The sequence below is a fragment of the Oppia nitens genome, unplaced genomic scaffold, assembly GCF_028296485.1.
Source record: "Oppia nitens isolate AA-2021 unplaced genomic scaffold, nextdenovo-longstitch-racon4-pilon3 scaffold18_pilon_pilon_pilon, whole genome shotgun sequence".
In the NCBI taxonomy this organism is placed as follows: domain Eukaryota; kingdom Metazoa; phylum Arthropoda; class Arachnida; order Sarcoptiformes; family Oppiidae; genus Oppia; species Oppia nitens.
Window position 1 is genome coordinate 1,437,561 of NW_026533197.1, and position 16,768 is coordinate 1,454,328.

At 25.3% G+C, this 16,768-nt stretch overlaps 4 protein-coding genes across 7 annotated transcripts; 2 read left to right on the plus strand and 2 right to left on the minus strand.

The window, feature by feature from the left end:
• Positions 1-136: 136 nt before the first annotated feature.
• LOC128965763 (FUN14 domain-containing protein 1-like) lies at positions 137-818 on the minus strand. Its single transcript, XM_054312527.1, has 3 exons — positions 785-818; positions 515-723; positions 137-458 (listed from the first exon to the last, which is right to left on the minus strand). The coding sequence occupies exons 1-3, from the start codon at positions 795-797 to the stop codon at positions 261-263; spliced, it is 420 nt and encodes a 139-aa protein (XP_054168502.1). The 5' UTR covers positions 798-818; the 3' UTR covers positions 137-260.
• A 516-nt stretch (positions 819-1,334) lies between these two features.
• On the plus strand, positions 1,335-2,445 carry LOC128965675 (SAGA-associated factor 29-like). The gene is made up of 2 exons (XM_054312417.1): positions 1,335-1,840; positions 1,919-2,445. The coding sequence occupies exons 1-2, from the start codon at positions 1,380-1,382 to the stop codon at positions 2,370-2,372; spliced, it is 915 nt and encodes a 304-aa protein (XP_054168392.1). The 5' UTR covers positions 1,335-1,379; the 3' UTR covers positions 2,373-2,445.
• A 1,177-nt stretch (positions 2,446-3,622) lies between these two features.
• LOC128965686 (nitric oxide-associated protein 1-like) lies at positions 3,623-7,111 on the plus strand. 2 transcript variants are annotated; one of them, XM_054312430.1, is made up of 3 exons: positions 3,623-3,654; positions 4,458-5,331; positions 5,436-7,111. In XM_054312430.1, the coding sequence occupies exons 2-3, from the start codon at positions 4,466-4,468 to the stop codon at positions 7,084-7,086; spliced, it is 2,517 nt and encodes an 838-aa protein (XP_054168405.1). In that variant the 5' UTR covers positions 3,623-3,654; positions 4,458-4,465; the 3' UTR covers positions 7,087-7,111. The 2 variants fall into 2 exon arrangements, with proteins under 2 accessions (XP_054168405.1, XP_054168404.1); XM_054312429.1 differs by lacking the exon at positions 3,623-3,654 and having other exon boundaries at positions 4,355-5,331.
• A 65-nt stretch (positions 7,112-7,176) lies between these two features.
• On the minus strand, positions 7,177-12,507 carry LOC128965688 (nuclear hormone receptor HR96-like). Of its 3 annotated transcripts, none has more exons than XM_054312435.1 (8): positions 9,756-9,792; positions 9,269-9,325; positions 9,128-9,198; positions 8,942-9,046; positions 7,823-8,842; positions 7,673-7,759; positions 7,551-7,612; positions 7,177-7,482 (listed from the first exon to the last, which is right to left on the minus strand). In XM_054312435.1, exons 2-8 carry the CDS (start codon positions 9,321-9,323, stop codon positions 7,272-7,274), a joined length of 1,611 nt encoding a protein of 536 aa, XP_054168410.1. In that variant the 5' UTR covers positions 9,324-9,325; positions 9,756-9,792; the 3' UTR covers positions 7,177-7,271. The 3 variants fall into 3 exon arrangements, with proteins under 3 accessions (XP_054168410.1, XP_054168409.1, XP_054168408.1); XM_054312434.1 differs by lacking the exon at positions 9,756-9,792 and adding an exon at positions 9,464-9,525; XM_054312433.1 differs by lacking the exon at positions 9,756-9,792 and adding an exon at positions 12,415-12,507 and having other exon boundaries at positions 7,178-7,482.
• Positions 12,508-16,768: the final 4,261 nt, after the last annotated feature.

Consider the following 16,768-nt stretch of genomic DNA (forward strand, 5'->3'; position numbering starts at 1 on the left):
AAACTTTTTCAAACAATTTTTTAAAAATTCAATTGAATATTCAAATTATACACACTTACCGGTAAATAAACAATAATCGGTATATTTATGTTAATAATTACAATAATATACTGTAAATCATGTAAAGTATGGATAACAGTAATGATTATACTATATGTGATGTTATGTTAACTAACAAACATAATTAAGTCAAACAAAACTTGTTGTTAAATAAATCATTAAATATATATAAAAACAAAATATAATAAAATGATAGTACTTTAGGCAGAAGAGATGCCGAGAAGGAGTCCGCCGGCAAAACCCGACGCAAACACAACATTTTGTTTGGCAAATATCTGCAGTCTTGTCATCAAATGTGTCACTTCTTTATCTTTACGTTTTAACTCTTTTTTTGCGGTTTCAAAGTCTCGATTTAATCGCTTCCAATCAACTCTTATATATCCATTATAGTGAGCCATCTGTCATATAATAAGAAATGTCATTAAGAGTCAACAAATGACAAAAATAGTCATACATTTAGCAACAAAAAGGCGCCACCGATGGCCGCGCCCGCAGTCCTCCCGAATTTGGCCAAAACAAAGCCTGCAGTCCAACCACTTATGGCTCCAACTGTCAACTGTTTGGCCGACGAAGACTTTTTCAAATCTTTGTAATATTTATTAACATAACTAAAGGCGTCATCACTTGAATTCAATACTTCAAACATATCGTCGCTATTATTGTCTGTAAAGTCATTCAAAATGATTGTTATATTCATTGCTTTAATAAAACTATTTGTTTATACCTTTGATTGTCATCTTTATTGATATCAATAGTTGTCAACAAATGTTTAAATTTATATTTAATTTATTTAATAAAATATTTATTTAAATGATTATCACTTGAAATCAAAATAATAAACAAAATACTCGTCACATATAACGTAAAATACTGTATATATTAACCACACATTTAGTCATACAATCATTTATTCAAAGATAATTGAAACCATTGTTTACTAATTAGTGATCACATTATTGACACTATTATTAAATAATTAATATTAATATTAATTTTATTAATATTTATATTAATGTTTACTTTACATAAAAAGTCTATATCTTTGTTGATATGTTTCCATAGCAACTGTTTGACTGCATTTTGTAAACATTTGTTGACAACAATGAGTGACCAAATAGTGATGACATGTCTTGAGTTAACAATTGGTGACTAAATGAGTGATTAAAATGAGCCAAATATACGTCAAATTAATATTAAATACATTACTTGTGTTGATAGCAGTGATTGCATGGACTCATGTGTTGATAACTTCATCGGTTATGTCATCTAATATTAAGTTATGATTAAAGACAATATATTGTGATATTTGTTTAGATTTGATGATAAATATGCAGAAAAGTGAAGCAAATAATACATTGAATACATTGAGTGGTCTGTCTGTGTCTGAAAGCATTATCATAAGTGAACGGATGCGTGAATTTCATCAGATATTATGCCAATTGTGTGAAGAAATGGTTAGATCTGACCATAACTTGGATAATATGAACAAAACTCATGAACGCACTCAAAGTGAACCACAAAAGCCTTACTATAAACACAAACTAAAGGGTCTCTACAAGACTGCTCTTCACGACGCAAAAAGTGAAGAAGAAATCGTAAGGAAAGCACTTGAAATCATTCACGACATTAGATCTGTTATTAAGAGCCGACACCGAAAGTCTGGACACGGCTTTACAAAAGAGACTGCAATCAGAAGGGGTGCACTGATGAAAATGCTTCAACAAAATGCTGCAACACTTCCACTATTTGTTCCCAAATCTAACGATGATATTACTCCTCCGTAAATGATTTTTATATCATTAGTCTTAATGATTAGTTGTTATTATTTATATGAAAATTATTTGTTTGTTTTTGACAGTATGTGTGGTGCCATACCATCCGAACCCAATTATGTGGCAAAAATGGGTGATTTAGTGGCAGCACTGGTTAAGGGAACAGATGGCGATGAAAATTGGATATTAGCTGAAGTGGTTCATTATAATCACAATTCAAATAAATATGAAATTGATGACATCGATGAAGAACAAAAAGATAGACATATTTTAAGCAGAAGACGTATAATACCCTTACCATTGATGAGAGCTAATCCAGTAACAGATTTGGACGCACTTTTCCCAAAAGACACGCTTGTATTAGCACTTTATCCTCAAACGACATGTTTTTATAGAGCCATAATCCAAGAACCACCTAAAACAGCTCAGGAAGAATATCAGGTGTTATTTGAGGACTCGAGTTATAACGATGGCTATTCACCACCACTTTCAGTCCCTCAAAGATATGTCATTATCTGTAAAGAGTCGCGAAAGAAATAATTACTTATTTATTATATTAGTTATTCATATAATTTGATTAGCAATTTATAATTATTGGTTATCAATAATTGCAATATACAGTAGATTATTAACACATTAACAGTAATTGGCTTTAATTTATGCAATACAATAATACAGTATTGTTGGATTATATTAAATAAAAATTATATATTATACAATATATATTTACAAAATTATAAAAATAAAAATAAATTTAATAAAAACTTTTATGGGTATTATTTTATTATAACAACTTTACAGGTAATTATAGTAGAATTATAGTACCGGTATTAAACAAATTGAAAATGCATAACATTGCTAAACCTAAAAATCGTTAAATTTTAAAACTATTTTCAATATGTGTTTAGTGACAAAATTGAATTTGTGTCATAAATATTGTATTGAATATTTTCTTTATTAATCATACAATCTATTACTTTATATCATATACAGTATATGATATTATGACATAATTTTATAATCAGATATTATTTGTCAACTTTCTTCTCTTTGGTAAACTGTCTGAACTCTAATTTTTACATTAGATATGTGTTATTATAATGAAGTTATTATAATAATTAGTGTAAATTATTCAATATTTATATAACTATTGTACAATTTATTAATTTAATTTATATAACTATATTTTATGCAAAAATTTTAAACATTTTTTTACCAGGGTTGCCCCATATTGAGCCATATTACCCCATGAGATCATGATTTTTTGGGTCTTACAGTGTAACACCCCCTGGCCTAAAGTCACAAAGTACCGGTAATATGGCTCATCCCTATTTTCGGTTATCGGTTTCGGTTCCGAAATTTTTTTCAGTTATAAAATTTAATATTAGATAAAAAATAATAATGTTAAGTGAGATTAATTGAAATCCTCATACATTGTAAAACTAAACTTTTATTTTTTCTATTTACTGTAAAAAAATTATATCTCTTAAAAGATAATATATTTGTCTACATTTGTTGAAAATGTTTATCTATTATTATTATTATTTTTAATTTAATAATTATTACAATATCATTAATCTTTAGATTGCAAACATTGTAATTTTTAAATACTAAATGATTATTATATATTTAATTAACTATTTTAACTAAATTAAAAGTTAAGAACAAATAATTAGTGATTGATTTTTTAACTATTTTATATTTTTATGCAAAACTATGCCTTAACTTCGGTCCGCAATAGCAAAGTTGTAAACAACATAAAGTTGGTCTTTGATTGTATTACGTAAAAAATATTCGACAACCAGTGGGCGCACAAAAAAATGTAAATATTTTTTATTATTTTATAAATTAAATTAGATATTTTAAAAATTTATAAAAATTTATCATAAAATGAGGTCTACTGTATAATTAATTATTTAAATAACATCTGGTAAAATATTTTAAGCAATTGAATATTATAATAATTATTATTATTACAAATAGAAATTAATTATAGTAATTAACCAGTTGAGAATGCTTCAAAAGCATTTCCATACGAACTCCTTAACTTAAAAAAATAAAAAAAAAATAAAAAAATCAATAAAAACTTTGTAGCAGAGCCTGGATTCGAACCACTGACCTATATGGGACCGACAGACAGACTTATAGAATGCAGAAATGTACTCATTTCAGGAGTTCGTGATTATTCGCCCACTCTATACCCCTAAGATTTATCAATTTTTTGCCATTTACCCCCCTATACACCCTCTGAAAAAACCTTTCGCAACCCTGATTTTTGACGTAACTTTAATTATTTTAATGATATAAAAGTATGTTTTTATTGTAACATTGATTATAAAAATAAAATAATTTAAATCAATTCAAATCAATGATAAATTCTAATCTAATTTAGTTCTAAAATCTTTGAAATTATAATTATATTATTATTGAATAACAAGACGTAAGTTGTGATTGACATTCAAACACATTATTTATGAAGTTTTAAAAAGTCTTAAATAATAATAAATTTACTATAAATTCATGTGTTTTCTAATGAAATGTGTTTTAAAAATATTTTAAAAATTAATAATTGATTTTAGTTTTATATATTAAAAACAAAATTATCATTACTTGATATCATGGAAGCGCTTCTCATGTCTAGTAATATCTCGAAGACAACGAAATCAAGTTATTTAAGAGTTTGCCAAAAGTGTATCAATGCTTACAATTGCATTCAAATGAGACAATCGCGACAATCGATGGCCAAACACAAGCAGATTATGAAATTGAAGAGAGATTTTATTATTGAAAGAGACGACAGAAAGGAAAGACCATTGATATCAACTGTTTTTGAAAGTCCTATTTCTTATGTCAATCCAATGGATGGCAAACTGAAGACATCACTAACCGTTGATATTCTTGGAAGAGAAACATTTCCACAATTGACAGAATGGCGTAAAAAACAACTGATTTCAAGACAAAGAAGAATACTTCCTTTGCCGGTATCTCTGACTGGTTTGGGTGACGGCGATAGACCTAGATTTTGGACACAAGCCATCAAAAGATCTGCACTTATATTAAGTGAAAATAAGTCACAACTGACACTATATGAAGCCATTCCTCTATCTTTAAGACTTTATTTTGACAATTTTGCCGATAAAATACCCAAACAATGGTCTTTAGTTTACGAGAATTATATGAAATCAAAAGATAAGTATTTACAGGAAAAATCTGAAACCGATATAAACTCAGAAAGTGATAAAATTCTTCGTTTTCCGTATGAATTGATTTCATATGTTAAACAACAGAATAATATTGAGAAACGAAAGAAATCTATGGATGAAAACAATAATTTGTTAGAAGAATATCCTCGACTTGAGAACAGTCTTATAGATAAAGAATATGATAATTATCTCAAACATCACCACTTAATGCAATACTTTGCTACTAATATGAAAGACATTAAACAGGATGAATATGAAGCAGAAATTGAAGGCTGGAGTAACCAGTTTTGGCTCAGGTATTGTCAATTTTAACTTAATATACTGTATAATGTATATATACGTACTGTTTATATACCGGTACCATATGTATTGACATTTACTGTATATTTATTATAAATAGGAATTACGGAACACCTGATCCCAAAGCCAAGCCTTCTGACATTGAATGTAGCGGTTGTGGGGCTCATCTTCATTGTAATGCCACTAATATTCCCGGATATATGCCGTCCGAGAAATTTAAAAATCTTAGTCAAAGACAGCTTAAAGAAGATAAATGTCAGAGATGTGAATATTTAACACATTTTAATGTTGCACTAAATGTTAATGTTTCGAGTGATCTCTATCCGCAACTGATGGCTAAAATTGAAATGAAAAAGGCATTAATAGTGATTATGGTTGATATATTAGATTTCCCGTGTAGTATATGGCCGGGTATTATCAATTTAATTGGTAATAATCATAAAATATATATTGTGGGCAATAAAGTAGATTTGCTTCCAAAAGATAATGATTTATATCTTGAAAATGCTTTGAATTCTTTAAAAAAGAGTTTAAACTTAATGGCAATCAACAAAAGTGTCAGAATTATTGATTATAGTCTTATTAGTGCCAAAACAGGGTTTGGTGTCGAGCACCTCATCACTCGTTTAATGAGAGATCGCATAGAAGGTGAAGACATTTATTTGATTGGTTGCACTAATGTTGGAAAGTCTACACTATTTAACTCATTAATGCAATCAGATTTATGCAAACTTCGCGATTTAGATCTAATAAATAGAGCGACAACTTCATTATGGCCGGGAACTACTCTCAATCTTCTCAAGTTTCCTATCCGAGCACCGACTGGTTGGGAATTACAGCTTAGACTTAATCGACTCGCAGTACTTGAAAGACATGATATCAAGGAAAAGAAGATGAGATGGAGTTTATATAAACAAACAGGTGATACAACTTATGCCACACTTTCCAGTAGAATAGGAATGACATATAGAACTCAAATACCATTTACTGTCCAAAGTGGACATCCATTTGCCAGAAAAACTCAAACACCCAAACCATTTGATTCAAAGAGTGAATACTTTAAGAATTGTAATTTTTTTCACGACACTCCCGGAACTATATATAAGGATCAGTTGTTAACTTTATTAACAACAGAAGAACTTCTCAAAACAATTCCACGAGAGATAATAACTCCGCGAACTTTTTCATTAAGACCTCTTCAAAGTTTATTTATCGGTGGTTTGGCCAGAATTGATGTAATGCACGCCCGACAACACATTTGGTTAACTGTTTTTGCTTCTCATTATTTACCCATTCATGTGGTCCATACAGAAGAAGCCAAAAGATTTTATGATATTTATTTAGGAACAGATATGTTAGGAGTTCCTAAAGGAGACTTTGAGCGTATTCAGCAATGGCCTAAAATGTTACCCAAAGAGTTTGTTTTAGATGGTAAGGGTTGGCAACAAAGTTGTGCTGACATAATACTATCAACTGCTGGATGGGTAGCCGTTACCTTTGGTCATAACAATCGTTGTGTACTCAAAGCATTTACACCTGAAGGCAGAGGTATTTATATGCGAAACCCACCCCTACTTTCTCAGGGTTTCAAACTAAGAGGAAAGAGGATCTTAGGAACGCCTTGTTTTGAAAATAAATTGTTTACAATCGATGACTTACCCATTGAAGACAATAAACATATTAAGAAATTAATTAAAAATCGTGAAATCAGACATATAAGTCAGCATAGATTTGACAATCTTGTTATATAACTATTAATTTTATTAAATTTAAAATAAATATATCAATAAGTTTTTACCAGTAATATTTAGTCCAACAATGATATCATATGTTATATATGGTACAGTATATACCAAAAATAATTTTTCTTGTAATTACTGTTTTTTAATTATCTGTGTATTTTAAAAGAGATAAATATTGAAAATAATAAAAATGTTTAATGTTTTAAATCAAAAATCTCTATAAGAAGTGGTCCAAAATCATTTGGATCGGCGTCCAAATACATGCGGATGTGGTCCTCATTAAGTGAATGCAATTCTTCTAATTTTGTCATTAATCGCAAAAATTTAGATTTTGCCTCACATTTAGAGTAATATTTAATCTCTAAATATCTTTGTAATAAATACATGTATGTTTGCTGTTCAAGTCTATAAGTAATTGTAAATTCAATTAATTAAGAAAATTTATTTTCAACTTTTAATTATTTGTTAATTACTTTATATTATCTTTTTGGGTTACGTTTTGTCGCTCAGGTGAGAAAAGTGTTATTGCAATTAACTATAAAAGTAATTAAAAAAACAAATTAATGAATTATTTTAAAAATCATTATATGAATACCAAATCAACTATAGTTGTGTCTGAATCCCATTCCTGTTTGAAAGCCATCATAAACTTTTTGTGTGCCTCATATACATTGCCTTTTGACTGTTTTATAAAATAATTATTAAATTAGCGGTAATAAAAATCTAGTAATTAGTGGTAACAAACCATAACAAATGAATAATATTGTTTGTCGTAGTTGTAAGAGATGACAGATTGCAATATAATGAGTTCAGTACATCCACCCTTAAGAAGAGCAATCTGGTCGCGTTGGCACAACATCTTAAATCCTTGAAGACGTTTAGCTGTCTTTATTAATCGCCTAACAGTTTGGTCAGTCATCTTAAGTGCGTCCAAAATGCCGGTCATTTGTGTCGGTATTGAAGTTAACGGTTCCTTCAATATATTGGATGCATTCAAAAATTCTGATAATTTATTTGTCTCTAATTCGTTAAATTCAAAATAATTTGAATTAATTTCATTTATTGATTTTCTTATAGGAATTGATGCAAATTCCAGTTCAATGGCTTTCCTATAGACAATCTCTGGTATGTCATTCATGTCATCAATTTGTGAAATGTCGTCCAACTTTGTCTTGAAATTGTCATCACCATTGATACCATTGATACCATTGATACCATTGATACCATTGATACCATTGATACCATTGATACCATTGATACCATTGATACCATTGATACCATTAATACCATTACAATAATTATTTTGTTGATTATCACTATCAATAGTCATCAATTGTAAATCATTTGAATTCATATTAGTTTGATTGGAACCGATGGCCAAACATTCTTGCGATTCATCAAAGTATGAGTTTTGGATTAATGAATCACAAAATGTATTATAAGAATCACTGTTTTGTACTCTATTTGCACTGAAAAGCATACTATTATTATTATCACAACTGTATTGATAACTATTGTTATTATCATTAATGGCATTCATATCAAACATTGCACTTTTGGTAAGGTTTTGGTTCATATTTGTTGATATCATCTGTAAATTATCACAATTGTTAGCCATAACAACAGGCATGAGGTTAATATCAGCACTGGTGGTCGAGTCGGCGACTTTAATGCCATCGTTGCCATCGAAGTCATGCTTTCTTTTTCTGTTTTCTGCAATTTTACTCCTTTTCATAACTTTTTCCTCTTCTGAAAGAATCCATTCCTATTAAAAAAATAATAATTAAATTAAGTATATATTCAATATATAACAATTACATAACAATTACAGTTATATAAAGTATAGTTATATAACAATTAATACCTTTTTCATACCGATGTCAAAACATTTCTTAAGCCGACATCTCTGGCAGAATCTTCTGGTGACTAAATCTATCTTACATTTGCCATCAAATGGACACTTGAATTCCTATTAAATATTTATTCAAATAAATTATTATTTCATATATTATAATATACTCAATGTATTTAACATATATATAATAATTACTTTATTTCTTAAAGCATTTCTTCTAAAGAATGCTTTGCATGATTCACATGTAATTGCATTGAAATTATAGCCTAATTATAAACATAACAATTATTTAATTATTTATACAAAAATCAAAATTATATTTTAATTAATATATACCGAGAGCTTTGTCACCACAAATGCCACATACTTTTGTCAAATCCTTATCAGTCATTTCTATTATATAATATATATATATATATCTAATAATTAATATTTATTTGATAAAAATATGATTAAATGAAAACCCTATTAAGTAATCAATTGATATAAATTGTAATAAAAGACATATAATATTAAAATAATAATCAATACATGTTTTAAGTAATATCGTTGAAAATATGTTATTTAATAGAAACAGCTTTATTGGCAAACATTGCATCGATTGAATGCCAGCAATACATACATACTATAGTCAACAATAATATTAATACTTAATATTGTATTAAGTTATGTATTAAAAGACAATAATATAAATATATGCGTATAATAGACAGTAACACAATAATTGATTTAATAGGAAAATTCAATTTAAAAATAATTATAAATATTGACTCAAATTTTAATAATAGTATTGAAAATAATAATATTGTTAGAGATTGCGTACCAATGATGTCCTTGTGATTAGAGTTACAAAACTTTTATAATTTAAAGTCTTATGCCTTAACTTTCCTTCTTTTAGTTGTAATAGTTGTCGATATTTATTACCATTTAAATCACAATTTCTTTAATTTACACTAAAATTCTAATATATTATACAATAATTCTTTTAAAAAACTGTTAAAATTAAGTATTATTATTATTATTTAGTTAAGTTAATTAAGTATAACAAAAGTAAATTGTGAAAAATATAAAAACTATTTTTAAATAACTATTATATATATATTGAGAGGTTTTTTAGCAAAATTATTATGAATGAATTGACCTAGACCAATATATATATATATTGCAACTATGGATTTTTCTTACCAATGTAACGGTATATTAAGCAAGTTTTTATGTATTGTGGCACCGGTATGCAAGCTCATGATATTGGACCGATATCATCCAGGGATATATATATATATATTTAGATATATATAATATGGTATCTTATTGTAAACACCGTTGAAATATTGTTTAGATATTTTCTGTTTAAAATTAGTAGTTTATAAAAAATACTAACAATAACTTTATACATCAAGTTTTGCTATAATATACAGTAGAGTAAATAAATAATAAAAAGACTATAAATATTAAAAACTATTTTTCATGATAAAATCCTATAAACTATATTATTATGAAAACAATAAAACTAATGAAATTTACAAAATGTCATTTAAAGTCATTTTTAACTGATATACTAGTCCTGAGTTTTAAACAGAGATATAACTTATTATATATATTATTATTATATATTAGTCTTAACAGAGGTATAGTATAGTATAATATAAAAATGATATCTAAATGCCACTGACATACCATGTGATGACAATTCAGATGTTTTAATAGATATCAAAATAATCACAAATATGTTATATTTACAAATAATTAGCTAATATTGATATCATTTTAAAATATAAAAAAGTGGAAATTGTATTATTAATTTAAACAATTCTTTTTTATTATAATTGTATTTTGTTTGCTTTTCAATTTAAAATATAAAATGAATTTTTTAAAAAATCTAATATTTAATTTACTACTTTTGAATGCTATTTTATTTATAGCAATTTGATTCAAACCTATAAAGTAATTAGATTTTGAATGCTTAACAAAGAAAAATTCTTTATTTTTTTGTGTAAAATATTCTCTATTTTCCATAAAGAGTCCATTAAAGTGAAAATATAATTTATAATAATTATTATTATAATAAAAGATTATTTTTCGGAGTAAGTTATTAAAGAATCAAAACTAAAATACAAACAATTAAAATAAAAATAACTAAAGATATATATTATTCAACAATAGTAGTCTATATATATTAAACACATAAAGATTTAATTTTAAACATTATATTAAAATGTTTGGTTATAGTTCAACATATCTTACTAAACACAAAATAAATCAGTTAAGAATCCTAGAAAGCATTATTAGAAAAAAAACTGACGACATAAAATATTATCATCGTAAATTAATTGTCAGTTGATTTTAGTCATATAGTCAAATGACTCAGTATGACAAAATAAACTCAACTATAGTCATGTAGGGTATCAAATGACTCGGTATGACTAAATAAACTCAACTATAGTCATGTAGGGTATCAAATGACTCGGTATGACTAAATAAACTCAACTATAGTCATGTAGGGTATCAAATGACTCGGTATGACTAAATAAACTCAACTATAGTCATGTAGGGTATCAAATGATTCAGTATGACAAAATAAACAACTACTCATGTGCGGTATTAAATGATTAAGTATAACAAAATAAACAGCTAAAATCATACTTTTGCAGCCATTTTTTGAAAAAATAAAATAATAATTTTGATGTTCTAAACAATTCTAAACGTTAAAATTTTTACTTAAAATTTTCTACTTTGGCCGCCATTTTCTTTATGTTCCCGAAGAGATATTAAAATTTTAATGCATATTTTTATGCTTGTTTTAAATGCTTTATTCAAATCTATACTTAAAAAAATTTTCTTAACATTTTTTTTACTTTGGCCGCCATTTTTTCTATGTTCCCGAAGAGATATATCATTTTTGATGCAACTTTTCAATACATTATTAGTAGTCCTCTAACCGACTCTGAAGTCAGAATTTCAAAATTAACAAAAAAAATGCTACAGACAGACACACACACAAAAACTCTTATAGATTTCAGAAAATAAAACTTTTTCAAAGTTTTTTTTAATATATAATTTTTGTAAAATAAAAAAGATAATTTCTACTAACTTTATACATTATTGTTTTTACATTGTTTCTAAATTATTACACAATTATACAATAGTTTTAAAAAACAGAATAAAATGAATGAAAAAATGCCAAATAAATCACATGAAATAAATAAATTAAATATCAAATAATAGAAGAAAATTTAATTAAAAGTATATTTTAAAATATTTAATATCCATAATATTTAACTTGAACATAAATCTTAAGCATAATGATAATTTTTAAATAAATTAATATGCTATAAAAATTGTATCTACATAACTGAAAAGTCAAATAATATATAGTAAATAATAAAAACTATAAGAAAATTATTATTATTATTATTATTTAACTTTATATAAAGTTATAACATTATTTTGTATAGTATATGAATAATATTGTTAAAAATTACCTGTTTGTTATGTTAATCGTAAATGATTGAAATAATTATTAAATAATTAACATATTAAAAAATTAAAGTACACAATTAAAAACAACATGTATATTTTGTAAAATAAGCGACATATTTATTAAAACTCAATGTCATGGAAATGGTATATCAGTTTTACTATACAGTATATACAATATATTATAAACATTGATTAGATAAAAGTTTTAATCCAATAGATTTCATTAATTAATTATTTCACTCTAAGTAGGAAATAGTCAATATTTTTTTTTAATAAATCAAATTATTATTATAATTAAATTTCTATAATTAAAATAAAAATTATTATTAAATTATTTAAATTATAAAATTTATATATCATTTATATTTAATTTTCAATTATATTAAATTATAATAAAAATAATTCATGTATAAATTTATTTAAAATGTTTTTAATATTTTGACCAACACCTAAAAATAGTATTGTTTGAATTCAAAATGTTTGTATTCATCCAATTTTTACCAAATTTCCATCCAATTTTTAATTTAAAAATTTATACAAATAATAACAATTATATTAAAATTTGTTTTTTCATAAAAACAAAATTATTCTTTAATCGATCATTAGTTATATCATATCTTAAGTAATGTTAATAAACAAATTAGTTGTATTCAATACATTTTCTATTAATATTTACAATTTAATATCTAATTTTTGTTCATATTTTTAATGTTTAAAAAACTAAAACACATTAATCATATTTAAAATATTATATCATTTGTAATGCAATTTAAAACAAACTATTTGTTAGAATATTTTTTGACATTATTAGACCAATTAATTAAGTTCAATGATTGGCTATTATTTAAACATATTTATCTTTATTATAATATTAAACCAGTGAAAATGCTCATAGAGCATTGCCAGAACAAACTTTTATGGCATAAAATATGTTCGCATTTTATTATAGAATAATAATTTAAAATTATTATAGAGGTATCATATGATTCAGTTTGACAAAATGAACTCAACTATATTCATGTAAGGTATCAAATGATTCAGACAAAATAAATTCAACAATAGTCATATAGGGTATCAAATGATACAGAAAGGCAAAATAAACTCAACTATAGTCATGTAAGGTATCAAATGATTCAGAATGACAATATAAACTCAATTTTAGTCATGTGGGATATCAAATGATTTAGAATAATAAAATAAACAACTATAAACATGTGAGGTATCAAATGATACAATATGAAAAAATAAACAAGTTTTGTCATGTATGTAATAACAGATTTATAAAATAAATTACTGAATTACTTCTATATTAATATAAATCTTAGAATTACATACATTAGCATACATAACTACATTATCATAAATTCAATTTTTTAAACTTGCCGCCATATATTTTTTAAGAAAAAATGCTAATTCATTATATCTTAATTTTTATAACACAATTCTAAACGTTAAAAATTTATAAAAATTTTTGAAAAAATAAAAAAATAATTTTGATTTATTATCTTATTTTTGATGCTCTATGCAATTCTAAACGTTAAAATTGACATAAAAATTTTTATACTTGCCGCCATTTTTACCTACTTATTTATACTTTGGCCGCAATTTTTGAAAAAATAAAAAAAATCTTTTATCTTATTTTTGTTGCTCTTTACAATTCTAAAATTGTCCTAATATTTTATATACTTTTGGGGTCAGCACTTGAGCACCAATCTATCGCTTCATTGTAAATTTAACAATAGCAAATCACAGCTCAGTGTTGACAACAATAAAACCGTTGTCAACATGAGCTGAGTATAAATACCACATACACTACTACCGCACCAGTAGTTCCTAACAATCAGTCCGCACAGGCACTCACTCACGTACTCTCTCACAACCATTACTTTACTTCCAATCAATTAATAAATTAATTATCATTATTTCCGCACAATTCTGTGTCCATTCATTACCATCACTGGCTATCATCGGTAGATCCACACGCAAAGCAAAACATAGCAACACTTTTTAACCGCTATATACTTTTGCCGCCATTTTTGAAAAAATAAAAAAATAATTTTGATCTATTATATCTTATTTTTGATGCTCTATGCAATTCTAAACGTTAAAAATTTTTACCTAAATTTTTTTTACTTTAGCCGTTATTTTATCTATGTTCCCGAAGAAATCTCAAAATTATAATGCATATTTCTTATGCTTGTTTTTGATGCTTTATTCAAATCTATACTTAATAAAAAAAATTTTAAAAATTTTCTTACTTTGGCCGCCATCTCTGTTCCCGAAGAGATATCAAAATTTTGATGCAACTTTTCAATACATTATTAGTAGTCCTCTAACCGAATCTGAAGTCAGAATTTTAAAATTCGCAACTTTAAACCTACAGACACACACACATATAGATTTCAGTGAACTACTTTTTTTTCTAAAAAAGTTTGTTCGAAAATATTTGAATTAAATTATTAAATAATTAAAATTACGTTTTTCTTTATCTAAATATTATATTTTAATTGTTGTGCTTTATAGCTATATATAGCACAAGTAGGTTGTTTGGATCAGTTGACCAATCAATCAGTCAATGGACCGATCGATCTGTTAGTTGTTTGCGTTGGACGGTATTAGTCCTACCAATAGTAGTATCAACCGTAATATGATTTACACCACTCTATACACCCATTGAATCGAAAATTTACTTTATGTTAGTTTATAAAAATATTTTATTTTATTCTATTATTTATATATTGTATTTAAAAATAACATAAAATTATTTTATTTTAAATAGATTTTGATTGTTTAAATAAGTTGTCGAAAAGTTTTAAAATCGTGTTTTTGTAAAATATTGTGAATGAAACATTTATATAAAAATTTATTTATTATAAATATTTTTATTTAAATAATTTAAATGATTTATATTAAAAGCAGGGTTAAGCAAGGTTTTGATTTTAGGGGAATATAGAGTGGAGTGAAATTGAAAAAATCTTTTAAAAAATCTTTGTGGAGTATAACTACATTTTTAGTGCATTTTAAGCGACATTTTTTCTAAATTTCAAAATGCATTAATGGTCAAGAGAAAATTGCCAAACTTCCCGAAAATTTCCATTTAAATGGGAGATAATTCACAGGAAAGTAGTAATATATGATCAATAAATTCCTTAAATTTTCAAAATTGCATTTAAAATGTAAAGAAATTTAATAAAACAATAATTTTTTTAAAATATAATTATCTTACTTGTATTATAACATTACTAATTTATTAAACAAACAATTTATTTGAAATTTTTAATCACAATTAAAGTAAAATAATATTATATTTAGCTTTATTTTAACATAATTTAAACTATTTTACTAATTTTTATTAAATAATTCAATTTTACTATGTTTTAAAAACACAAAAACAGTTAAGTGATAAATAATAGTTAAAATTTTAATTTTTATAGATTTGAAAAAAAATTCTGATTTTTTGGTGTCATTACTCTTCATTTTTAAGTATGATATAGTAATACATATGCGAACTTTTACGAAGCGTTTTACGCTTAAAAGCGCTAATTTTTTTAATTTCCGAAAAAGACTAGTGGGGGTAAAATCTCCAAAATCTCGCTAGCTGAGGGGGGGGGGGTAAGCCGGCCATACCACCTACCCCCAGAGCTTAACCATGTTTCTAGTAATAGTAATGCTATTTAGCATTCTCAACTGGTTTTATTTAAAAATATTTAAATATTAATATAACATTAATGAAATTTAAATCTAAAATAAATATACAATATTATAATATATTATTATTATTAATATTTATTTATTATTATTATTAATAGTGTATTGATTAATAATTTTTTATACTCTATTAAATAGTTGTTATAATAGTTGCTAAAAAAAAGTCAAATAGTTTTTTAAATAGTTATTTAAACTATTAAATAGTTGTATATAGTTGCTAAAAAAGCCAAATAGTTATTGAAATAGTTATTTATTTTTTATAAATATTTCAACTGATATATAATTCATTTGTTTTCAGCATATTTACAAAAATGATTTATATAAATAAACTAAATATTTCTATTGTTAAAAAAGTAATATGATTTGAAACAGTTTACACATTTTATATAATTTATATAACTATTACATTTTGTTTTTACATATATTTGTGCTTAATTTTACAATTTAATGCTTATATTTTTCAAAATAACTGAAATAGTTATTTTGAAGTTTTTATAGTTTCTAACCCAACAAATAGTTATTTATAGTTATAATAAAATTTCGGAAATAGCGTCCACTGGTCAAGTTAGGTGGACATACTAAGTCCCAGTTATAAGCGTTGAACCGACAAAATAATTTTTTTAGTTGGAAATCAAGACACTAATTATT

What these genes read in the sequence shown, in the direction of transcription:
- LOC128965763 (XM_054312527.1), bottom strand. An exon ending in GCGCCTTTTTGTTGCTAAAT is followed by an intron (nt 459 to 514) that starts GTATGACTATTT and finishes ATTATATGACAG; the next exon opens with ATGGCTCACTATAATGGATA.
- LOC128965675 (XM_054312417.1), top strand. Translation starts at nt 1,380, where the DNA reads ATGATAAATATGCAGAAAAGTGAAGCAAATAATACATTGAATACATTG. An exon ending in AACGATGATATTACTCCTCC is followed by an intron (nt 1,841 to 1,918) that starts GTAAATGATTTT and finishes TGTTTTTGACAG; the next exon opens with TATGTGTGGTGCCATACCAT.
- LOC128965686 (XM_054312429.1), top strand. Translation starts at nt 4,451, where the DNA reads ATGGAAGCGCTTCTCATGTCTAGTAATATCTCGAAGACAACGAAATCA. An exon ending in AGTAACCAGTTTTGGCTCAG is followed by an intron (nt 5,332 to 5,435) that starts GTATTGTCAATT and finishes TATTATAAATAG; the next exon opens with GAATTACGGAACACCTGATC.
- LOC128965688 (XM_054312435.1), bottom strand. Translation starts at nt 9,323, where the DNA reads ATGACTGATAAGGATTTGACAAAAGTATGTGGCATTTGTGGTGACAAA. An exon ending in TTGACATCGGTATGAAAAAG is followed by an intron (nt 8,843 to 8,941) that starts GTATTAATTGTT and finishes TTTTTTTAATAG; the next exon opens with GAATGGATTCTTTCAGAAGA. An exon ending in ACCCAAAAAGATAATATAAA is followed by an intron (nt 7,483 to 7,550) that starts GTAATTAACAAA and finishes AATTACTTATAG; the next exon opens with ACTTGAACAGCAAACATACA.